The sequence below is a fragment of the Lutjanus erythropterus genome, chromosome 1 (assembly GCF_056507025.1).
Source record: "Lutjanus erythropterus isolate fLutEry1 chromosome 1, fLutEry1.hap2, whole genome shotgun sequence".
In the NCBI taxonomy this organism is placed as follows: domain Eukaryota; kingdom Metazoa; phylum Chordata; class Actinopteri; order Lutjaniformes; family Lutjanidae; genus Lutjanus; species Lutjanus erythropterus.
The window spans coordinates 47,447,966-47,474,674 of NC_139317.1; the positions used below are offsets into that span (position 1 = coordinate 47,447,966).

At 39.8% G+C, this 26,709-nt stretch overlaps 1 protein-coding gene across 1 annotated transcript in view; it reads left to right on the top strand.

Moving 5' to 3' along the window:
• Positions 1-26,709, top strand: part of ccdc102a (coiled-coil domain containing 102A) — a 55,597-nt gene that overhangs the window by 24,197 nt on the left and 4,691 nt on the right. Inside the window, exons 5-8 of the mRNA XM_084722500.1 lie at positions 1,311-1,427; positions 2,244-2,453; positions 13,711-13,881; positions 14,021-14,124. Coding sequence (XP_084578626.1) covers positions 1,311-1,427; positions 2,244-2,453; positions 13,711-13,881; positions 14,021-14,124 — 602 coding nt within the window. The remainder of the gene's footprint in view (positions 1-1,310; positions 1,428-2,243; positions 2,454-13,710; positions 13,882-14,020; positions 14,125-26,709) is intronic.

Sequence of the window (26,709 nt, forward strand, 5' to 3'; positions counted from 1 at the left end):
CCTTTTGCTGCATGTCATTCCCCATCTCTCTACAGCCTTTCCTGTCATATCTTCAGCTGTCTGTGTCTAAAATAAAGGCAAAAATCCCCCAAAAATAATCTAAAAAAAATAGTTATGATTAGTTATGAATAAAAAGCCCCAAATTACACCCACAATAAGAATGTGTCAATAACTCAGTTTTTACTAAAATGTCAAATAGAGCCTTGTAATTCCACATTCCACATGTAATGTTAGAATTTTTGCACCCTGGAGTTGAATTTTGGCTTCTAAGGAAGCAATCTGAGAACTCATCAGCTATCATCTGACAACAATCTACCTTCTGGGGACAACAGCCAATGTTTTGAGGCTTCTGGTGTAGCCAGCAGATATCCAGATACCAGATATCGGATATCTGGGCCACTTCCTCCTCTGTGCACCGGTCATTGTTTACAGTCTGATTATCGGCTCAAGCTGGAGGCTAATCTCAGTAACAAATATCTGCATATGAATGCTTTTTTTTTTTTTTTTTTTTTTTTTTTAAATAAAGCTAAATCATCATCAGATGATTGTTGATGGGTTCCAGGACTGCATTCTGCCTCTTCTGCTCTCCACATGGACTGTTTATCTGCATGCAGACAAAGCCCACTCACATATGATGGCTAATACTGCTCAGACGACAAACTGAAACCAGAACACTTCTGATACCAAAATCTTGGTCCTTGCATTCATATGCAGATTTGTGTTTATAGAACTTACTAAGGAGGTAAATCAAAGTGCATGTAGCCAAGGTAATCAGTCCCATAACACAGGAAAAATGCCAGAGTCTATTCAGTCATAAAAAGGATAATTTTATGACATATTCAATAAATGGCAAGCTTTAAAAAATGAAAGAAAAGCGAAGGGAGACAGACACAGTTAGAGACCAGCTGGTGAACATTTAGCAGCAAAAGAGCGGATATTTTTCTCAGGAGTTTGTGAAGACCAAGTTAAAAAAAGAGTGAATATGACGGATGTGTCCTGTGGCTGGAAACATGACTCTGTTTGTCTACAATGTTAGACTTTAGACAGAACAACTTTATATTTGTATTTTAGATGTGTTTACAATTTACTTGAAAAATTTGCAAATAGATTAATATGATCAAAAAGTAGAAGTTACATATTCAGGCTGACATCAGATGTTCATTCAGCTGCATCATCTTTAGCATCTTTAGCGTTTAGATCTTCATCAACTACAAACTGATATTGCAAAAAGCATGTAAGATGGTTTGAATACAAGCTTGGATTAACCCTTTTACGATTTGTCTTTTCCTCCCCTTCTTAACACCCCCCAGCTGAACCTGCTGAAGGAAATGCACCAGGACGAACTGGGCCGCATATCTGAAGATTTGGAGGATGAACTGGGAGCTCGAACCAGTATGGACAAGAAGCTGGCTGAACTACGAGCTGAGGTGAGGAGGCACAGAGGTGTAGGATGAAGTTAACAGCAGTGATGGATGGAGGGTGGACAGGTGTACTGTCTTTTTAAGCTTCATTCAGTAACATTTGTTACAGTAATTGATTTGATTTGAAAATCGATCAGCTACCTTTACTCTCAAAAAAGCAAAAAAATCAATCTGAAGCTGCAACTATTAAAGGGACAGTTAGCTCCAAAATTTAAAATGCATATTTTTTTCTCTGGCCTACAAAGTAGTTCTGGTAGATTGTACCGTAGAAAGAAAGTAGTTCCTTCAAAGAGTCTACAATAACAGTGAAAAATGATCACTTTCTTGAAGTGACACTGATACCATGCTTGAACCTGCCTGAGAATCATCACATTTTAAGTTTTCTTTAGTATCAGTTTAATTCAGTGAAGTATTCTGCAAAAAGCAACTGCTACTAGCTAATTTGGCTACTTAGCTACTAAAGGTGCTAATTTTCCAAAATATAAAAAATATTCATATTTTACATATGTTGTGTTTTTGTGTAAGCTACTACTTTGTGTACAATTACTGCCAGGGTCAAGTGCCAACTTCTGATAAATAACTGGCCCTAGTCTGGCCCCTCAGTTCCTCTCTTCCACACGAGCTGTGGTGTGAAGTTCTAAACATTTACAGCAGCACTCTTCCTGTCTAACTACATCCTTGTAACAGTTTATCGCTGAGCTGCAGCTGCTGCTGAGGGAGCACACCTCCCCTCTCTAACCTTGATGTTAGCACCAGGGTTGGCTGGTACACCTGAAAAACATTCGTCCTCTCAGTGTCCTCTCTCTGCGTCTCTCCCCTCAGATGGAGAGGCTGCAGGTGGAGAACGCTGCAGAGTGGGGGCGCAGGGAGCGCCTGGAGACGGAGAAACTGGCCCTGGAGAGGGACAACAAGAAGCTGAGGGCTCAGGCTGAAGACCTGGAGGAGCAGCTGGCCAAGAAACGCCGGCAGGCTGCCTCCGCACTCGACACCGACCTCAAGGCCATCCAGAGTGAGCTGTTTGAGAGGAACAAGGTGGGCAGGACTTCCTTTTTATAGACATTGCTTGAAGGAAAATTCCACTTCATTCCAACTTTTTTTCATGGTTTTGTCCATCATTTCCCTCATAACTGTATTCTCACCAAGTCACACACACTGCAAGAAACAAGATGATCTTTTAAATTCAACAGTAATTTTCTTACCACACCAACATATGCACACTGATGAAGAGATGTCTTTATGTATTTGGAGTTTCTGCTCTGACCTTGTCTTTCTGGAACATCTGTGTGTGCGCGTGTGTGCGCGTGTGTGCGTGTGTGTGCGTGTGTGTGCATGTGTTTGCGTGTGTTTGCGTGTGTGTGTGTGTGTGTTGGAGAGTAGAGAAAGAGAGAGATTGATTGTGTTTTGTGTACTGTTGAAACCATGGTATTGATCTGGACAGGGAATGAGAAACAGGGCAAAGGATTAAGACACTGGACACACACACACACACACACACACACACACACACACACACACACTTTGATTGATAATAGAATCATCTTCAACTCCAGCCAGAGCTGTGGGCATCAGTACTATTGCACAGATTGATGTTCACTGTCACACTGTGATGTGCTCATGTGTATACACACACACTTTTGTGGGGGCAAGAGAGAGCAGAAGTTGCCTTTTTGTATGGACAGTGTGCGTGTGTTTTGATAAAACATTTGTGGTCTGTCTTTTAGGCTGCTGATGGATCAGATGTATCAGAGAGTGTGTGTTTGTGTGTGTGAGACAGCTCATCATCATCTTTGTGATGTGATGCTGGGTTCCCCCTTGTCTTATGTGTTACTGCTAAGGCAACACACACAGACAGGCAGTATTTGTCTAACCTGTCCTGTTAGGTGTGTGTGTGTGTGTGTGTGTGTGTGTGTGTGTGTGTGTGTGTGTTATCTAAGATGTGAACTCTAATCAGTTTTCTATAATAGCTCTGTCTATATGTCATAGTGTTGGTAACAGTGCTTCATTCTTTCTGTCAGTGACACAAGAAACATTTATTTTTTATGTCTTTACTGCTTCAAACTTCAAGACCGCAAACTCTAGCAGATTAATGATGTAACATGACTTTCTCATTGCAGATTGTCAGCAGTATTTGTATAAGTGGTTGCGACACAATTACACACATTAATGTACCATTTCTCAGATCTATTTTTATTACTAACATTACAGCATCTTACAGTTTCTTACATACCTGTTTAAATGCTTTATTTAGAAGATAAATACAAATCAGAACACAACTCTTTCAGCTCTCTGTTTTCAGTCTTCACACAACAACTTCTGTCACTTTTCATGTGAACAACTGAAGTCCACAGTATGACTGTCTTCCAGAAGAGACTGCCTGTAAATGTGTCACGTTATTCCCATAGTTAAACAATTATCACATCTTGTTAGGGCTGGGTATCGGTACTCAATGCCTTTAAGGTATTGACCAAAATAACCCAGCACCAAGTAGTGTCAAAACTTTTCCAGTCAAATAATATCTGTACTCTGTCCTTTTGGTACCCAGATCTAGGAAAAACAAAGACTATTTGTGTAGTTTTGCTTGCAGCCAATCATCAGCTAAGTGTTCTTTGAATAAAGTGACATGTGATTGGCCCAGTCACATATAGTCTGTGGTGGTGAGATGTGGTGTTTTTGACAGAATTGGCAATTCAGTGTGCTGAGACTCCACATAAAATGTAAAAAATGAGGAGGAATTATTTCAGGGAATTCTGGTAACATGATAAAGCACCTCATCAAGCATGGAGAAGACTTCATCATGTAGAAATGGTATCAAATGAAGTACTCTAGTGGTATCAGTATCACTTACAGGGTGCTGGTATTGGTACTAGAAGCACAAGTTTTAAAATGATACTCAGCCCTACGTGTCGCACCTCTCCATGACAGGCGATCACCATCCAGTGTGGTGGTTTGAAACAGTTAGAAACTATGTCCTCACATTGTTTGAACTTGAACTTGAACTTTTCATACAACTTGATCAGACAACATACTACACATCATTCTGTCCAAGGATTAGAGCTTCATTAATCAGTTAATTGTCTGGTGAACATGTAAGAGAACACAGAAAACTGCCCTGTATTATTTCCCCAAGTCCAAAGTGGTGTCTTCAGACTCATCATTTTATCTGACAATCAGAACAAAATCCCAAACTGTCAAACATGACAAAGAAAAGCAGAGTATCATCTTATTTAAAGGAGCAGTCTGTAGGATTTAGTGCATCTAGCAGTGAGTTTAGAGATTTCTTGTCTCTCTTTTCTTTCCAAGTGTGAAGGAGAACCTACGATGTCTGTGAAACTCACTCAAAACCCAAAGGGCTGAATCTAGAGCCAGTGTTTGGTTTGTCTGTTCTGATCCAAATCCTGTGACGGTCCAGTTTTGCAAACCCGCCCACACCCACATCTTCAAAGCTGAGGACCAGAGCCGACCCGTTACCTGCAGTTCTTTCTAAGTCCAATCAGAACCTGCCTGTAGCCCTGAATATAAACCCCACAACCTGGCCTGTGATTAAACACACATACGTAGTCACTCACTTGTTGTCTCAACTGGTGCAGCTCCTGCAGCTGTGGATGTGTTGTCATAGTGACACCGAGCCTCGCTTGTGACTATCAAAAGCTAATACTTTTTGAAACTTTTTAGAAGCAGCAAAGCCACTGACAAAGTTACTCTCACGTCTTTGAGCTTCACCAAATCCTCCCAAACGTCTGATTTGTCCTTTGACAATGTATTGTCCTTTATGTCATCAGATTTAGGCAGCAGCAAAGCCTTCATCACTGTCAGATCAAACAGTAACATCCCATTGTTTGGCAGGATGTGTCATAGACTTTCACAATAAAACCCTGCCAGCTGACTAGGCTTGATATTACTTTATTAGTGAATAAAAATGTTAAAAAGACTGCACAATCATTTTAATTTCTTATTTATCCAAAGCATAAACATACAATTGTATTTTATCTGTTACATTATTATTCTCAACTGCTGCCTGCTTGCAATTATTTAATTTTACTCATTCCCTGACCCATTAATTTATTTAAATATATACATTCATATTATATATTAATTTCTTTCTATCTGTTACACAACATTTTTGTGGGTCAGCTGTCAGGTACCTGACCCGGTGCAGGACTCTAGTTCTGTGCTACTGTAGAAACATGGCAGTACCACATGGCAGACCAATAGAAAGGGTTCATTCTAAGGTCACCAAAAGACAATGATTCTTATTTTCAGGTGATTACACACTAATGAAAACATACTTATGAATATTAGATTGTGTTTCTGCTATATTCTGCGAATATATCCCCATAAATCTCACACACTGGACCTTTAAGAAGCTGAGACCAGGAAATGAATCAATGAATCGTTTCACCTGTAGTTATTTTTTAATGCTTCCAAAGCTTCACGCAGGAATTTTGATTTGTAGCTGTAGAAGCTGCTTCAGACACACTGTGAGACCCCCCACCCCCCACCTCATGACTCCTCCATTTCATCACAAACAGAACAGATGATACGTCTCTTATATGAGCTGCTGACGGTTTCATTAAGTTTATTTGTAGAGCACTTTTTATGTATCATGTTATGCAATAAACAGTATTTATCATAAAATAATGAAATCCCTGATTAATTCAAGTGTAAGTAGATGTCTTGTGATGAAGCCTTTGGTCACCAGGCGGGGTTGTTTACCCAACATGCACCTCTCTGGCAGGGTGAAGACAGTCAGGAGGACTCTGTGGTTAGCACTGAGAGGTGTTGAGACATTTTTCCTGCTTGGAAAGCTGGACATGGGGTGTGTAGACATATTCCATACAGAATGATGGCTGTGTTAACTTTGAAAAGTTCCAGGAATAACTATGAAGTCAGTTTGCATGGTAACAAGTGGGCCGGGCGAGGTGTGTGTGTTTGTGTGTGTGTTTGTTTGTGTGTGTGTGTGTGTGTGTGTGTGTGTGTGTGTGTGTGTGTTTGTGTGTGTGTGTGTGTGTGTTTTGATGAGGTCCCCTGATCATGTTAGAAACATCTGGGTTAGCTGCTTTGAGATATGTCATGACTCTGAGTGAGTGTTTCTGCTCCAAGCTGTTACCATCAGGATGTGTGTGTGTGTGTGTGTGTGTGTGTGTGTGTGTGTGTGTGTGTGTGTGTGTGTGTGTGTGTGTGTGTATGTGTGTGTGTGTGTGTGTGTGTGTGTGTGTGTGTGATGGTAGTCTCCTCGATTGGCCCTGTTCCTGTTAGCAGCCGGTCGGGTGGCACAGCCATGCACCAGCAAGTGTGTGTGCAAGTATGGTCAGTGTAAGTGGCCTCCATTACCAGCCGCCCCACAGGATTATTTATGAAGCTCTCAGGTTTATTTAATGCTGCAGTTAGCAACACACACACACACACACACACACACACACACACACACAGGGTACAGATTCTTCCCAATGAATCAAAAGGAGCGACAGAATAATTATTGCAGACATTGTGTTTGAGCAGAGAGGCAACAGGGTGAATGTGCTCACAGTCTCAGAGGTAGGAGAATGAGGATGGTGAAGGAGACAAAGAGAAGAGGGGGAGACAGACAAGGGGCAGAGAGGAAGATACAAAGCAGTGGGAGGAAGATGAAGAGAGCAAAAACATAAAGAACAAAGAACCAGGGAGATGGATGCAGAAGGAAGCAGCATGGCTGAAGTCAGAGAGGAAAAATAAAGCTTAGAAGCATGTTGCGTCTGGACCCTGTAGTTCATTATCACTCACTGGACCATGACCATGTTTTATTTCTAGTTCACTCATTGTTACTGCTGAGGAGGACTGGGTTATTTTAAATTAGTTTCAGTATATTCTACTGCAGAAAGAAAGTAGTTCATATGAAACTGCTCACAGCAATTCAAATGTATTTTTTTATGCTTTGAGCGCCATTTAGTCTCTGTACACTGGAGAGAAGTCAGACATCTCTAAAACTCTGCAGCTCACACCAAAACTATCTAGATGGATAAATAGCACCACGGACAGGGGGGAAAATATGTGTTTTGGGGCTTAAACTGTCCCTTTAAATGCATAAAACCGTGCACATAATTTGTCTCCACTTCATGGATTTTCACATTAAGAAAAGAAAGTTTATGTACAAAAGTGCAGGAAATAATAAAGCATGAACAAAAGTAGCTTGTTGTTTTAATAAACAGTCAGATTCAGTTGAGTTTCTTAGTTTGACTTGAGGTGGAACTTCTTAATAAAATAAATCTCTCTGTTCTTAATAACAGACAGAACCTATGAATGTGTTCATTAGCCTACTACTAAAAATATGATTTATAATAAACACCTTTAAACTTAGAATGTCAGCAGGTTATTTAATAATATCACAATGATTCAATCAGTGGCAGAACCTGCTGTATGTAGCTGATTGTGTGTAAAGACATTGTAATTTAATTCAAATTGTTGCAATATCTTTGATAGCATCTGAATGCACCACCATCACCATGGCGACAGCTATAAATAGGCTGTGTTGCACTTTTCTTTCTTTTTTTTTTTTTTTTGGAAGATGTGAGGGACTGGTGGTATGTCAACCTGGTCAGGATGTGAGAGGGGCTGCATGGCATAAAAAGTCTTGGCGACTGTTGATTTACACCGAAGAAAAACTGCATTTTAACATATTCGTTGTACATAATTAAGCTCGAGTCTGTTTTACCATTTATTTCACTCATCATTAGGGATTTAATAATATATTGAACATGGTGATATCACAATATAAAATAGTCAGTAGTGTTTGAGACTGTGACAGTTTCTACCATGATATTACATGGTTAATTATTTTATTTTATCATGTGTTTTTTTGTTATAAATAGGGCTGGGTATTGTTTAAAAAATTACTATATCAGTACTCTTAAAATGATACCATTACCAATGAAGTACTTTATTTGATACCTTTTTTTTGAAGGTTCATCTGTATGAAGAACACTTGTGCTGATTGGCTGTGAGCAAAACCATATGGTCATTTTTTTCTAGGCAACCAAATGCATTGAATGTAAGTATTATTTAAATAGGGAGGTGTTGATATTACTTGGTACTGGGTTATCTCAGTCGACAACTTAAAGTTATGAAGGACTGCTACTGATTGCTGTATTGTTTTTGTTTTACAGTTGTACGTACATGTTTCAAACATCCATCCATCAATCAATCAATCAATCAATTTACAGAGCTTTTTTCATACAAACAAAATACAACACAAAGTGCTTCACACAATAAAACAATATTTTATCATGTTAAAGAAGGGAAGCAGAAGCATTTCAGGGGTAAAAGGAAAAACAAATTCTGTATGGACAAAAATACTACACATCAAATTTATTATATAATTAAGTACATTTTTTCAAGGTGTCATTTTTGGGGGTTGTTTTTATTATTATTTAATTTATTATTATTTTTTATTATTGGATCTTGAATTTTTGGTATGGTTACGTCTCTGCTCCTCATACAAGCTTTTGACCATGATAACTATCTGCTTTGAGCTCATGAAGCCTGGGATACTTATGCAGTTTTAAGAAACTTCTAAATACATATTGAAAGAAATTATTTTGACCCTGTGTTGTAGAATGACAAATAAATGAACCCTGAACGTTGCATACATGACCCATCTCGTCCTGTGTGGCAGCAGGAGCATCTGTTCTGTTTCTATACATGCTGCCAAAGTATGAATGCTTCTCATATATTCCCATACTCATATTTATTCTCTGAGCTTTTATGAAGCTAACATCTAACATTTAAGTCTTCTGCTCGCTCTTATCTTCATCTCTTTTCATTTTCTTATTCGCTTCGGTCTTTTATTGAGCTGATCTCTTCTGACCAATCTGGTTGGAGCAGCGCCCATAAGTCCCTCCCCCACTCTCTTGGACAGCCCTGATTATAAACCCAATTCTGCATTCACTGTGTGTGTGTGTGTGTGTGTGTGTGTGTGTGTGTGTGTGTGTGTGTGTGTGTGTGTGTGTGTGTGTGTGTGTGTGTGTGTGTATGTAAGGGAGACAGACTCTGCTGTCTAAATTAATGCTAAATTCAATATGGTGGAGGGGGAGGGAGAATTACACTCATTCTGTGTGTGTGTGTGTGTGTGTGTGTGTGTGTGTGCAGAGATCTGCAAGTCTAAATGAGCTGTAGATCTGTACATCAGTTGCATTTGATTCTTTTTTGATTCACAGTAAAGAACCTTTTGTCAAGGTGATGAATGTGTAAACATATTTCTGAGCATAAGCCTGTGGTTTATTTGCATGTGTCTGTGTGTGTGTGTCTTTGTTTTAGTGGAACAGATGTAGAGGCAGACTTCAGGGTCCCTCCAGTCAAGGAGAAACATTTAACAGGCATTGTACCGTAACACACACACACACACATGCATGTACAGTAACACATTTGTGTGTGAGCACACAGACACAGATTTGGCACAAATACAAAAACCCAGAACAACAAGCGCATACACGCCATGCTCACATGCACACACATCCATATGTACACAGGCATATATACACACACATCCTCCAGTAATCCCTCATGTTTAATAGAGTCAAGGAGCCCCCCCTGCTCCTCTTCCTCCTCCTCCCTCTGAGACATTCATTACAGTGTTGAAATGATGAAACTCGGGGAATATGGAGGTTTCTGGCCTACATGTCTGCTTTGAGGCATACAGTAGAATCCTGTTCATTTATCAGGCCTTTTGTCTGACAGGGGATATTTTGGGATGTCCTGTTGCCCAGTGGATGAAACTTTAATGAACCTGTGGGCTGATGAAGCTGTCTGCAAGGGGATGGGAAGAAAATGGGAAAACAAAAGTTAAAACTACTTAACGGTGTAAAAAACACCCTATGTATTTCACTGTGTTTATTCATTTGATTGAGCAGGGCAGATATTTCATGCCACATTTGGAGAGGAAAATAAAAACGTCCCAGTCTGTTTCAGAGTGACTTAGACAAAGAAGGTACCCATAAGCATAGTAAAAGCTATCAGTCTCAGGTGTATGAGAAGACAGAGAGACTAAGATTACAGCATGGGAATAAATTAAAAAATAATAGCTTTTTGTATATTTCTCACTTTCCCCCAATGCTTTGAATAACTCACTAGATTTGTCACTTGTCCCCTAATTTATGTCTTAAATATTTTGGCAGTAAAAAGAGACCCCTGGCTATGGGCAGGCAGTGGGCCAAACCAATGTGAGCCATAATGAGGGGGAGCACAATCTTTCAAAACTTAAAACGTCTATTATTAGCACAGGTGCTCTGTCGCAATGCTGAATCTTTTTATCTAAGCTTGTCTAGACACTGACAGATAATAGTGGTTATATTTTATTTTTTTTAATCAAAATTATTGCTATTGCAGTTTGATAATCCCTGGGTATTAGTAGGGATATGTTCCTACCCTCCCAACCCAGTTCTACACCACTGTGATGGTGTATTTCATTCATGTCTTATTTTTTTAAGCACATTGTGTCTCAGCTGACTTTGAGGCTGTTGATTATTTTTTCAATAGGTCCTTTCATTTTGTATTAGCTTATTAAATGTCAGAGTGAAAAATGCCTTTCACAGCGTCCAATCTGACGTCTTCAGCAGTGCCAGTTGTACATTTGTCTCTCTGTCCAGCCTGAAGCTCGACCTGACTGCTACCAATCTGCTCCAGGATTCTAACGCTTGAGTCAAATTTTCAAGCTGCGTATAATAACAGGATCTAGTCTCTGGCTGGTAAAATTATATCAGACCCCTCTCATATTTAATTTGAAGAATATGCAGCCTTTGCTGTCAAACAGACGATTTTGAGTCCCATGGACTGGACTGAACTATTTAGTTTCTCAGTCTGTCAAACTGTTCAAATAGGAAAATACAAATTTTAGAAAAATATTCTTAATAAAGTGAAATCAGAAATCTAAATATCAGATTGCTTGTCTCCTGTTATGTAAAGACTTGAAGAGATTTAATTTACAGTGATATAAAAAAACAAGGACAAAAGCAGCAAAGCCTCAAATTTTAGTAGCTTTAAAATTGAATTCTGTTGCTGCTAATATTAGAATAAAATCATCTAATTGAAATGTTATTTTCCATTTGATTGCACATGGTATGTGAGAACATTTACATTTTTTTTAATCCAATGACTGCTACACCAAAAATTTAAAGTGAAAGTAAAAACAACTTTTTGTTTTTATTAGTTTTGTTTTTTAGCTTGTATCTCATGGAAATGACTTCAAAGATTCATGGAAGATTTCCTGCCATATGATTCATTCATTTTAAATGGATTACCTAATTTGAATTAGAATTTTGTCATACCTCATGCACACACACATAGGAAAAATTAATTTCCATTTGATTAAATCTAGCCTGTACTCTTTATAATATTATCTCTAGACCCAACATTTCCCACCAAGAGCAAGCACAAAGAGAACAGTGGTGAGGAAAAACTTCTTTTACTAAACAGGAACCTGTATGAGTAGGTGTGTTTCCTAAATTGGTGAACTATTCCTTGAAGAGAAAAAGTGATATTTTAAATACATGTGAGGAACCAGTGGGCTAAAAACAGCAGATTGAATAAAGAAGTCAGAAAGTAGAAATTCCCAGTAATAATACATTTTTTCACATAAAGGAAATGAGGTGTGTTGTGGTGTGCAGCAAAGGGCCACATCAAACCCACGGCTGCCGCTCAGGAGTCTTATCTTCTGTGTACAGGGCTTATTCAGTTTATTAGTGGTTATCAAACAACAACAAAGGCCAAAGTTAACTGTCATGTTTAATCTAGGGCTGCCACTAACTATTCATTTCATTATTAATTAATCTGACAATTATTTTCTAGATTAATTAGTTAATCTTTTGGTCTGCAAAATGTTGGAAAAAAGTGCAAAATGTCCATCCTGTTTTTTTTCAGTGTCCAAGGTGATGTCTGTCTTGTTTTCTTGGTTCTGAGGAAAGCAGCAAACCTTCATACTTGAGAGGAAAACAGCATTTTCTGCCATTCTTGCATGAAAAATCAACAATTTATCAAATATCAAATACTTGGTGAATGTTTTTGATTAGTTGTGTTTAGTTACGATAAGTTGACTAATCATTGCAGCTCTTGTTTAATCTTTATATAAGTAAAGGAATCCAACAACACAGCTTGTCATAAATGCAGAGCAACAAGCATTCTTTCATATTGAAAATGGCGTGACCATACCCCTCCTTCTCCCCTGAAATGGACTCAATATTCACGTGTTTAAGTTGTAAGTTCTCCAAAAATGATGTGTTTCATTGTTTTTTACCACTTGCCCGAGCAGGCAAGTGAGTTGCTAGATTTACTAGTCTTTTAGGGCATTTTACCTGCCCAGGGCAAGAGGGCAATCCTTATTGTTGAGCCCTGTAAACATATATATTAACAGTATGGGGTGAATCTAATATACCTATAAATAAATAAATAAGTAAAGGGCATTTCCCACTCCTTGATCTAGGCTTGTCTTTTATTGTTCCTGTCGATATCTCATTTCTTTCCACCGTGTTGCCGTATATAATTTGAGAAAAGCTTCTTGGAAGCTGCTCTGTCTGGGGAGCCATTAAGTGTGAGACAGCAGAGAGGGAGGCTGAATCAACGCCATCAAAGTACATGAAAGTGCACTGAGTGACAATGGTGCATTATTGATGATGCCATTAGCTCCAAGTGCAGACACCCCTCAGCTAATCCCTGCGCAAACCTGTGGAGTGGAGCTTTTTGTTGGCTCGACCACAATTTCCTAAAATTACAGCCTGATACATGAATGAATGAACAATATTTGAAACAGCTTGGAAAACAACCAGATGTTTACTTTCAGACATGGCCATTTAGAGGCCGTTACACCCACAAGGCTCTCGTCAGGACATCTTGGATGGTGTTGTTGGTCTTTCAGATGGGTTGCTCCCGCAGCTACGGCTTTTCAGAGACTAGAAAGTCATAGAGCCGTTCCTGTGTGTGTGTGACTGAATATAATATTCCAGCTAATGTTACCATAAATAATTTAAAGGGACAGTTCACTCCAAAATCAAAAATACATATTTTCCCATGGCCTATCTTACCGTTCATCCATCTAGATAGTTCAGGTGTGAGTTGCAGAATTTTGGAGATATTGGCTGTAGAGATGTCTGCCTTCTTTCCAATATAATGGGACTAAATGGCAAAATGAATGGCACTGCAGGCCTGGAGAAAAATTTGGGGGTGAACTGTCCCTTTAAATGACTTCTACACTGGAACTACTAGACAAACTGTGGAGGAAACATCAGTCTCTAAGCCTGTCTCTTCTGTCTGTCTGCTGTGCCCTCAGGAGCTGGCTGACCTTCGCCACGTTCACTCTAAACTGAAGAAGCAGTTCCAGGAGAAGACGGCTGAGCTCGCCCACGCCAACAGGAGGGTGGAGAGCCACGAGGCCGAGGTCAAGAAGTTACGACTGAGGGTGGAGGAGCTGAAGAAAGAGTTGGGACAGGCCGAGGACGAGGTGGGGAAAAGGCTCCACGTGTATTCGTGAATGTGTTGTTCAGAGATCAGCATTGTTTTCATCCACTTTATGAACATCTTTAGTTTGTGACTCTTCCACCAATTAAAACTCCACTCACTGTGTGTTTTTGTGTTTCCAGTTGGATGAGTCTCATAACCAGACCAGGAAGCTGCAGAGGTCTCTGGATGAGCAGGTGGAGCAGACGGAGAACCTGCAGGTACAATTGGAACACTTACAGTCAAGGTAAGACACACACACATGAATCCATACATGGCATCTGTTAATGGTGATATAAACATGGAAAAACACACACATACACACATGCAAACACACACTGCTGCTGGTGCAGGATATTGAACAGAACAGATTCCAGGTGACTGTGCCAGTAAACGTCTCAGTGGCAACACAGAAGATGAGTATCTATTTACAAGAGCTGGGCAGTATATCAATGTTATATTTATATTGTAATATGAGGCTAGATTTTGGTGATGATACATCATAAGTGTTGTCTCTTTCTGGTTTTAAAGGCTGCGTTACAGCAAGGTGATTTTCTGAACTTATCAGACTGTTCTAGCTGTTCTATTATTACCCACTTAGACATTATATTCACATTACTAATGAAAATAAAATATTGGAAATATTCTGTGAAAGCACCATCTGTCAGCACGACAGTACTATTGCAATATTGATATAGTTATTTGGTAAAAAAATATTGTGATTGCTTTTGTCCATATCAGGCAGCCCTAACAGAATTTTACTTTAGAGAAAATGTGTACATCAAGCTGCATGTTGTATATGGCAGAATAGCCTAAAAATATTTAAACAACTTTTTATTTTCTATTATTGAGATATTATTTATGAACCATATTTCCCAGCCCGAGGATGGTACAGATACAGTACTGATACTGGTACCTGGAACTCAGCACCTGTACCCAGTGTTATCTTTTCTGGTTGTCTCTCTAATAACAAAAATGTAATTTCACAGTTTCAACACTGGTGATTATTTTGAATATTTTTTATTTTATTATTGGAATTTTATATACCACATGAAAAAAATCCCACCATACTTTTTCTCTCCCCTCTCAAATGTTGTTGTTTATGTTGTTGTTATGTTTATGTTTATGTTCCTTGAAGCACTTCCTGTTTTGTTGTTATTGTCGTTAGCACCACTGTGTTTGAATACTGTAATGTTTACCTGTTATTAGTCTGAAATTCACAAATATTAGTTTCACTGAGGTTTCAGACATTCTAAAAACATCACACACTGCTGTAGTGTGCTAAATATCATGTTGTTAAGGAGTTTTAGGTGCAACCAGAGGCTGAGTGTTGGCTAACGCTAGTAAAAATGCTAAGTCAACCCAGACAGTGAAAACAGCCCAGTTATCTCCAATAATGACTTATCCAACAAGTTACTCAATCACCTGATGATGATGGTAAACTTGTTAGTGCTGTTAGTTAGTGCTGTCGTCCATAGAGGGTTCAGTTACACTGTTTAGATGCTGGCTGCAGTCATGCTAACATTATTAGCTACTGCTTCTGTGTGGGTTTTAGCTTTCAGACTATGAAAAGAGTGCACTCTAGCTTTTAGATGAACTGTACTTTGTGTTTGTTAAGTGTGTCACCCTCACCGGGTTTGTATTTCACATTACAAACATTACAGATTATTGTCTGTGTGGAGTTTTTAGAAGTTTAACCACACTTCTGACCCCTCTCAGCTCACTGTTGCCCTGACTCACTCACTCACTCGGCTCTGTGACTTGAACAAGATTCTCTTTTTCTTCGTTCTTGTCATTACTCTTTCACCCAGATGCAATCTCAGGTATTGAAATGTGGCAATGATTGATTTAACATGATCTGGTAGTCTGTAGTACAGATGCAATTTGGTTGGTAACCTAATAAGTACAGAGTTCGACACCGAAGCCTACACTTTAAAATGTTCACATGGAGCTTTAACAATCAATCTGAGTATTTTCACCTGACTGAGGAGACTATACAAGCATGCGTTGGTACTTTAAAGCAGAATAACACACTAATATTGGATGCCATTTCCTGTATTACACCTCTACTTGACATTATCCACCTGGCTGTAATGGGGGCTTAAGTTAACTTGGTACAAACCCAATGCCTGGCTGCAGTGTATCAGTATAAACCCATACATGGTCAGCTGGTTGAGTGGCTCTGACAAACAGCAGCCATAATTTTCCCTCTTAATAGAAACTCTATTGTTTCTTGTGAATGCACTGATGGCAGTTCTGTCAGGAACTCAGCAGCAGTTGTTGGAGTTATGGTCTTATTATGCCCAATCAACTACCCATGCATACACCTGTATTGAGCAGTGAAGACTTACTGAAATGATAACTTGCATTAAAGGTAATGTTTAATTAAACACATCATGAAGCTGTAATAATGTGGTGAGGGAGGTGGAGATTAATGCTGTGCTTTAAGTAACAAATGAAAACAATGATGCAAAAGGTGATTATGCCACAACTGATTGTACATTCGCTTAGTTGCAGAAAGGAAGTACTCCAAAGCCACTTTAGACAGAACACAGAGGCCAACTGGGCAGAATAATTTTCTTTTCTTGTTCAATTTAAACATGAAGAAAACATGGAAGGAACATGTAATTTTACATGCAAAGTGTCCACATATAAACTGCTTTTCACAAATTTTCATGGTCCATGGAATGAGTCCATATCGCCGTTTTGGCATCTCAAAATGGCAACAAATTTCAACCTTGACTGGCCATACCTGTCATTTCTTAGACTCTAATAATGTAAGAATGTTGACATAACATTATTCAAACTTTGTGTTTTTAGCAGTAAATATGAAAACACCCATAAGAATTTACTTTGTGGAGCCTCAGGCAGTTCCCTAAATACCCATTTACACTATTAAAGGGCCAGTAATTAAAAAACATGACACTTGCTTTGGTCTTTCAGTTATTTGGATCTCTTGTACAGTTTTGTCTGTCCCCTACTAAATGTCTCTATGAATTATATCTCTGAAGATACTGAACCCTAAAATTGACTTCCCACCTAACATGTCTTTTAGGATGCAAAAATGATTGCATTTTTGCATCCTAAATGACATTGGGTTTGTATCAAGTTAACTTAAGCCCCCAGCACAGCCAGGTGGATAATGTCAAGTAGAGGTGTAATACAGGAAATGGCATCCAATATTAGTGTGTTATTCTGCTTTAAAGTACCAACGCATGCTTGTATAGTCTCCTCAGTCAGGTGAAAATGCTCAGATTGATTGTTAAAGCTCCATGTGAACATTTTAAAGTGTAGGTTTCGGTGTCGAACTCTGTACTTATTAGGTTACCAACCAAATTGCATCTGTACTACAGACTACCAGATCATGTTAAATCAATCATTGCCACATTTCAATACCTGAGATTGCATCTGGGTGAAAGAGTAATGACAAGAACGAAGAAAAAGAGAATCTTGTTCAAGTCACAGAGCCGAGTGAGTGAGTGAGTGAGTCAGGGCAACAGTGAGCTGAGAGGGGTCAGAAGTGTGGTTAAACTTCTAAAAACTCCACACAGACAATAATCTGTAATGTTTGTAATGTGAAATACAAACCCGGTGAGGGTGACACACTTAACAAACACAAAGTACAGTTCATCTAAAAGCTAGAGTGCACTCTTTTCATAGTCTGAAAGCTAAAACCCACACAGAAGCAGTAGCTAATAATGTTAGCATGACTGCAGCCAGCAGCTAAACAGTGTAACTGAACCCTCTATGGACGACAGCACTAACTAATAGTACCAACGCATGCTTGTATAGTCTCCTCAGTCAGGTGAAAATGCTCAGATTGATTGTTAAAGCTCCATGTGAACATTTTAAAGTGTAGGCTTCGGTGTCGAACTCTGTACTTATTAGGTTACCAACCAAATTGCATCTGTACTACAGACTACCAGATCATGTTAAATCAATCATTGCCACATTTTAAGTCACTGACAAAAGTCAAAAAATGACACAATCCTCAAAATTCTGAAAACATATTTTACAGAATGTAAATAAACAAAATACCCTATCTTGTTTGACACAGAATGTGTCAACTTAGTCATTACTGGCACTAATTAATGCTAAACCATGTCTCACTGTACATAATAGTATGTGGTAGTTTGTATTTTTTTAAAACTTAAGAGAAGTTCAGAGCTTTCGTCAGTGTGAGATTCAGAATGCAAAGCTGTGGCTGGTTCCTGAACGCAGGACCAGTGCAGACATGGGTTGGGTGGCTAAAACAGTACTTTTAAAATGTTACCAATGCCTAAACAGTGCCTGAACTGATATTTTTTTGACAGAAAGCACAAAATGACAGTCCTTGACATGAAAAAACAGGCAAATTTGCATTTGAAATTAAACAAGATATTAACTGTTTAACTTATACTGAATACTGCAAACTCACATGAGAAATAAAACCTAACCCAACTACAACAAATTAACACGACATAACAGTTACAGTACTAATAATAGCAAAATAAATACAAATTCCAGCTTCAAACTTCTGCGACTCTTTTGAAGAATATTGTATGAATATTGAATATTTTCTAACCTGCTTTCATCATCAGTGGTCTCCCAACCTTTAATGACAAGTGATTATGACACGTCTCATCTGGTGTTTTTCATATCTATTTTCCCATCTCTGGGCCGTCTCCCTGTATGATTGTGTCCTAAACTGGTGAAGTCATGTCCCATGGGAGATAAGTTTGGCATCCTTGGAAAAAAAAATGGTGTCCCTGTGTGTTGCCAGATGCTTCTCTTGTTTGCACACAATTGTTTTTAAGTATTTGTTGGACATCCCGACTGGTTTTGGAATCGTTTCAGGTGAAAACAGCCAGACTTGAGGCCATTTATGGCCCTCTTCCATACACAGAGCTGGCCTGGCTTGACTCGGTTTGACTCGGCTTGTCGGCCCACCATGGCAGGGGTTTGTATTTCCATGACAACAGGGCTATCTGCTTGAAGTTGTGTATTTTAACTGAAGACAGGAAGGGAGGGTCATCATGGGTTGGCTGTGGCTAGCAAGACGTCACAGCACAGTCCGCTTAGAGGCGGGTTGGGATTACTTTGGCCCCACTCCAGGGTAGGTCCATCATGGGTGTGGCTCAGCACAGCTTGGCGCACTGAAAGTGATAATGGAAATGCAATTCAGCCCAGTATGGTTTGGTTCGGCGTGTGGAAAAGGCCCATTAGCTCTGCATTTCAGCTGCGTTCAATGTGGCTGCTACCTAGCAGAAGGCTTCCTGCTGCCAGGGCCATGTAGAGTGAGTTAACCAGGCATGTTTCTGCCTGGTTAACTCACTCACATCATTACAGTGATGTGTCTGTAATGTCCTCAGCTCAGGTGTGTGGTACCATAATCTATGTTGTGGTCTGTGGTCTGTTTTGGTCTGGTAGGTATCAGTAATTTAACCAGATTTCAGCTTCCAACCCCAGTTCAGACACAGTATTCATTTATTCATTTTTTTACCAGCAGTACTGGCTGTCTATTTTCTACCAATTATCAATAGCTATACTACGTCACTGCTAGTGTTAGTACTTGTGTGTTCTAAATATACTGTGAGATTTATTTTGGCATTCCTACCAGCTCACAAAACTGTGAATGTGCAGTTTAAGTTATTCAAGGATTCCAGAAGGCCTCAATGCACCATAAATATTGTGCACTCGTACCTTATTATCAAATCCCTCATAGACAGTGGAGTATCTTACCAAAGGGCTTATGCCAAAATGGGATTTTCGTACTTTAAGCAAGAGTGGTTCCATGTTTAGCAACACTCCTCACACTCCCAAACACACTGAGACAACCATGAAGGCACTCAAAACACACCATGTTCAGGTGTGTGTGTGTGATGTGAAGCTGACAGCCTACTTGTAGCTGCCAGGCTCACTGTGAGCCTCAGCACTCACTTCTCTTACCATTTAGAGATTAGCTTCCTCTGCTCTCTGTGTGTGTGTGTGTGTGTGTGTGTGTGTGTGTGTGTGTGTGTGTGTGTGTGTGTGTGTGTGTGTCTGTGTGTCTGTGTGTCTGTGTTGTCTGTCTTTCAGCTGAGCTCTCACACTCTATCAGCTCTGCTCAGTCCTCAGTTTCTTGCTCTCTGCCTCTCCCTCTGCATTCTCTCCATTTTTTTCCACGTCGTTGCTCTGCCACCCGACAGCCAATCGCCGAGCTCCCAGTCGCAGGTTACCGTAGTAACAGTGAGCTCTCTTGTTGCTCCTCTCTGTAGAGGAGTGACAGGCGTGTCGGCATGGTAACAGCTTCAGAGACTGACACAAATCTGTGTGTGTTTTGTAGAGGGTGTAGCTTACGCTTTTCTTCATTCTGGATTTTTTTCATTCAGTTTCTCAGAGGCTGTTTGACTGATGTGTGTGTGTGTGTGTGTGTGTGTGTGTGTGTGCGTGTGTGTGTGTGTGTGTGTGTGTGTGTGTGTGTGTGTGTGTGTATGTGTGTGTGTGTGTGTCTGTGTATGTGTGTGTCCTCTGCCTAAATATCACCGTGAGTGTGTTTTATCCTACTGAATATATTGATGAATGGCTCTGTTTTCAGTGCATCATTGCATACTGCCAACATGTTTTATGACATAAGCCACTGACACAAGTCAACATACACGGGAAGTGTGTGTCTGTATGTGACAGCCTCTATATGCTGTGTCATTTAGTTTTGTTATACAGTGTGTGCGTGTGTGTGTTACAGTCAGTATGTCAGAGGAGACTATGCTAATAAAGTCCTTTGCAGTTTGTGTGTATCGTCTTAGGGTTTATTTGCAACAAATAATCCATTTGGCATTGGGGCAGTTCCTTTTTAAACTCTGTGCAATCTGCCTTTACAAGGCAACACTGCTTAGTTTTTCTCTTAATTATATTGCTACACACCATGTGTTTACTACAACGTGTGTGCAATTGTCCTGCACACCATCCATATTTGCCCATATATCTATACATATATTCAAACATTTTCCATATGTCTGTGTAAGTGAAAGGTGTATATAGTCTAGAGTGTATAGTTATGTCAAATTTATTACTTTACATTTTATATTTTTGTAATTCTTTGATATATATTTTTTATATTTTACCTTTATTTTATAAGTTTTCTATTCCTGTACTATTTGAGCTAATGTAACATGAGAATTTTCCCGGTGTGGGATCAATTAAGTTTATCCTATCCTAAAATAACAAATATAGAACAGTGACATTTTGAAAAAGTGCTTAGGACACTGAAGTTTGTAACTATAATTTTTTAACATGTGAAGATCAGTTTATTTGTCATGAGAACTGCTGCACAACCCCTGATAATTCCTGGTTTTGATTTTTACTTAAAGTTCTTTACTATGTGAAATGTAGGATCCAGTGTTTTGGAGCCTGGCCCATACTAGAGAACGTTTTTATGATGACGTCAAGCTGTAGGTTGTTCTTTGTGCACCACTCTGCAAGATTGTTGATTTTCCCCAGATATGAAGTCTCATTGTTGTTTTAAATTCATCAGATAATGGTGGTGTCATCAACTCCACAACTGGATTCTCTCCCTGTCAGGGATTGCAGTCATGCGTGTACAGCATGAACAGGAGGGGGGTTCTGTTTGTGAGGAAGTTCATTACCCAGCTCCAGAGTGTGGTGCTGAACCCCAGACTGTTCAGTTTGCCAATCAGCTTAATGAGTAAGGTTGTGTTAAATACAGAGCTGAAATCAGCAAACAACATTCTGATGTAGGTGTTCTCAAGTTGAGTCTGAGTGGAGGGCAGTGGAGATGGCATCCTCTGAGGGTCCAGCCTGGCTGGGATGCTCTTCTTTATGTTCAGGAGAACCAGTTTCTCAAAGCACTTCATTAGAATTGGGCTGAGTGCTGCAGGTCAGTAGTCATTTAGACACTGCAGACTTTTTAGGCACAGGGACGATGGTGGCTGTCTTGAAGCAGGTGGGAACGCCCTCCTGTGACAGTGACGTGTTCAAGATGTCAGTAATGAGGTCTACCAGCTGGTTGGCACATGTTTTAGTTCATGGTTCACTTTCAGCAGGATTTTTCTCACATCCTTTGTAGAATCTGACAGAGGCAGGGCCTTCGGAGTAAATTTGACAGCTGACTCTTTGTTGAGATTTAAGTAGACATAAAATATGTTTAGCTCATCTGGTAACTTGTGTTATCATGCATGATGGAGGCTCTCCTGCTTTTATAACCTATGACGTTCTAGTTCCCTTGCCACATGTCTTTGGTGTTGCTGGTGTTGAGGTCTCTCTCCAGTCTCTGCTGATACCAGCAGTTTGTATCCTTGATGCCAGCTTTCAGGTTTGCTCTAGCAGTCCTGTGAGTTATTATGTCACCTGACTGAAAGGCATTTGTTTTGTTTTGGATAGAGCTCTAATATCTCCATTAATTCAGGCTTTCACCTCATCATCAACACATTTGCTAATGTATGATATCACTGATGATTTATACTCCTCAAGACTGATGTGGTTCCCCTTGGTAGCAGCATCTCTGAACATCTGCCAGTCTTTGCAATCTGAACAGTCCTGTAGAACAGCTGTAGCTTCATCTGCCCACACTTGGGCAGATGAAGCTTTACTGATGGGTTGACCTTTTTTGTTTGCTGGGAGTAAGTAGGCAGGAGAAGCAGGTGAATGTGATCTGATAGGCCAATATGGGGATGAGGGAGGGCTATGTAGCTGCCAAGAATGTTTGTATAAATATGGTCCAGGATATTGTTTCCTCTGGTAGAGGTGTGAAGATGCCAATGGAATTTAGCTAAAATAGTTCAGAGGTCTGTTTGATTGTGACCAGCTACAGAAAAAACACCATGTGGTTGTTTTGTCATATGACAAAGTGCCATTTTGACTTTATATCTAAAGGAATGAAATAGATCTAACTAACTATACAAGAGTGTTGTATTACCTGGTAGAACTATTGTCCTCCTGTTAGCTTACTGTACGTTTATCAAGATGTTGTGAAGGGTTTATGATGATTGCCAAGTCACCTGTCTTTTGTAACCTCCTCCACTGGTGCCACAACTGGCTTTCTTCACAAACTTGTCCTTAATTGAGAAGTCCATTTGTCATCTTGATGACAGCAATAAAACTATCTCACTACAAGGTCAACTCAATCACTATTTCAGAGCTTTTGTTAATATCAAACTACACAAATGTTTCTGGCTCCTACAAAATTCTCTCTTGTCCTCATTTCAGTCGGTCATACCACACAGCTCTCCAGGACTGTTTTGAGGGCACAGACTAGCAGATGTTCAGAGATGCTGAGAAACAGCTGATAGCATCCTGACTGGAAACATCACAAACTGGCAGAATCCAGGGCAGAAAAACTCTACAGCAGGTCATTAAAACTGCCCAGAACGTCACTGGCACCTTTCTATCGAGCATCAGTGATATAGACAACACCCACCCCATTAACGTCCTGTTCACTGCTATCATCAGGGAGGAGATACAGAAGTATCTGCTACTGAACCACCAGACTGAAGAGCAGCTTCTTCTCTCAGGCTGTGAGACTGCCTCATTCATCTTTAACCCTCCAGCACCAATTCCATTCAAACAAAGAGGGAACTACATCAAAATCTCATTTTACAATCTAGTTGTAAATGATAAATACATTGCCTCCTGTGCCTGTGTCCTCCACAGCAGATGGATTTACCATCTTAAAAGACATACTTGAAGTGCTCAAAGGAATGGAAATGTAAACATTTGCTGTAAATGTCCATGACTAGCTTGTTAGCTCTGTCGCTAATGATACAATAAATTCACACAGTTTATTCAAGGGACATACTAGTACCATCAAAGTCTCATAACTGTCTGTTTTCTAGCGGTTCATGTTGCAGATTTGCTGTGGATGCCAAAATTCTGCAAAAGATGTTGCATATTTATTTTGTCCCCAGTAGGAAATCCACTGATCACAGTGATCCCACTGAAGTGAGCATCATTTCAGGCTTTAAAATGCAAGAATTATACCATCTTGGGGTGACTGGGTCCTAAAGGCAACACAGTTTTCCGCAGGGGGTTCCCAAAGCTGCTCAGCACCCATGCTGTAGTGGTTCATGTTCGGAGAAATGCTCAAAACATTGCTGTCTTGACATAATGCTCGGCAACCACAAGGTCCGCTGACACACACACAAACACACACACTGCCTTTCAATCAGCGGTTTCTCAAGTTTCCATCTGTGGTGGAAGGAAGATGATCCAGTGTTTTGGTGTTTTCGCAAAAGCCATCGATCCTGCTCTTTCTCAGCGAGACAGTGACCACAACACAGTTTGAAACAAATGGATGGCCAGCATCTCCTTCTCCCTCCTGACTCGCTCTCTCCTTCTTTCTTCCTGTCTCTTACTGTAGATTGATAGGCATTCATGTCTGCAGCTTCGCTAAGTGTTTGAAGACTCAATAGAAAAGCTTTTAGTGGCTGAGCTGCTGTTGTGGTCCAGATGTTTTATGGTTTATCTACCAGTTGTTCTGACCGAGACCCGACCTGCTGACTGACAAATGTCCGACAAAGCTACACTGAGAATCAGATAAAAAGAAAGAGAGAGACTAGTGAATGGAAGGAAGGAGGTAGGAGAGTGAGAGGGAAAGAAGGTGAGGATCACGAGAAGCCAAGGTGAAGGAAATGGAAGACATGGAAAGCAAAGAAAACTAGAAGAGGTCTCTTAGAGTGCAGATCTCTGCCAGACAAAAGATGGTGAAGCACCTACTGCAGTTACCACAACTTATTGATTTACATATTGCAACAATATAAAAGATATGAAAAAAAAAAACATTTTCGGAGAAAATCACAAAAGCTGAACTTCTAAATAATTTACCCTTGATGTTGCATATTCTTAGGTCTGAGCCTGTATTTCCCAAGGTGGGTTCATGTTTTAGCATAGAGCTGGTTAGATTGCCCACAGTGACTGATAGTAACCACCATCATGTTCATTTTCTCATTTTTATAACAAATCAAATGTTTATATCAAATCAAACAAAATGGGTGCAGAATCAAACAAGTTACACTTGATTTTATAGTGAGGTCTGAAGCTCTTCTTTAGTCACTAGCAGACCTTAAATGCTCCAGTATGATGACTGCACAGACACATAGTGGCAACATACAGTGAGGATTGTTCATCTCATATCATGCCTAATGTTAGTGGATCATAATATATTAAGAATGGAAGTAACTTTTTTTTTTTAAAAGTTTAAAGTCAGCACCAGCATTTTTGACAACCCCCCCCCCCCACACACACACACACACACACACACACAGAATGAGTGAATATGTGTAGCCAAGGAATGTTGGTTAGTTGTATCAAAAAATACACTTTTCAGACAAAAAATTGAGAAAACAGTATTTTTGTAGCATGCATCCCAGGGGCTGCATTGTGAGCAGCCTCACTCTGCACCTGGGTCAGGTTGCTCTCTGCCCTGCAGATCTGCAGATGAGCACCAATGTATTTTAGGTTATGCTGCTTAATTCCGATGGTTCTCTTCTTCTTTGAGTGGCAAATTTTTGTCACATGAGCCGCCTGGCTGAAAACAGCAATTGGCGGGGAAAGAGATAATTTGCTTCACTTTAAGATGTGACCAAAATTTTGAATGGGTGTCTTTTTTGAGTCATGACAAAGGCCTGCAACAGACTAGATAAGACTTGTTTTTAGCCTAGCAGTTGTTGATGACTCACGGTCCCTATTATGAGAGAAGATGGTAACCTTGTTCAAAGATGATTTCTGGTGTGAGATGTGAACGCCCCCTTTCATACAGTGTGAAAGAGCTGAAGAGGATTTAAATAGACTCTAGCAGTCAGAGAGCTGAAGCCTTGGTGCCTCCAACCTTCCAACCATTCTGACAACTTGTGTGTTCAGGGAAAACAAGGGTGCCCAAATCTATCTTCAAGGTCTGTTTCATAACAGTCCTCACTAGCATCTTTGAAAAAAATCAATAGTCATTGTCTTTTTAAATCAATTGGAAATGCATACAGCTCAGGGTGAAATTAAATCTTTTTTCATTTTGTGGCTCATTGAAATCAACTCTGCCATGTAGATCACATATTTCCTGCTATTTTTTGCTAGTCCTCAGCATAAATGAACCCAGAGATACAAGGGATGTGTGTTGCTTTATCTTTAGTGAGTTGGTAAAGTGTACTTCTCAAGTATTTAAAAGCTGTTACTTCAGTACCGATCTTTGTAGCCCTGTGTCCATTGATTGTACCCCTCCTTTGACTGTTGTCCCAGTCAATTTGCCTCACTGAAGCAATCCAGTATTCAGTACAGAAGCTATTAGGGCTGTTGCACATAGAGTTTAAGTTGGAGTTTCTTAGCCAGCTTCTTTTGGCATCTAATAAAATCCATTACCATCACAGTAAATTACTGCTTGTCATTGAGCTTATAGTGTTTATTGTTGTCATAACTCTGACTGAATCGATTTAGGCACTTTGAGATTATTTTTTAAAGCTGTTGCCATGCTAGCAGTGGGGGTCTGGGGATGGCAAAGTAGTTGGTCGATTGGTCCACCATCTCCAAACTGAAACATTTCAGCAATATTTGACATGGAATTTTAATAATGTCCAGAAGTACAAGTTTAACGTCTTTGTTGATCCCCTGACTTTTCATCAAGGGCCAACAGCAGGTCAGAATTGTTCACCTCCAATGAAACATCTTGACACTTTGTCCAGTACTTGTTGCCGATGGTATCATGTAGCTCAAAGCACCACTGTGCCTATGTAAAGCCTAACAGACCCACAAACATTACTGTACTTCTAAGAGCAACACACATAGGCAACATTATGAAATGTCACATCAGTTTTGGGCACATCACAGTATAGTATAGTAACCTGATATGCCAGATGGTTTGTTACACAGAACC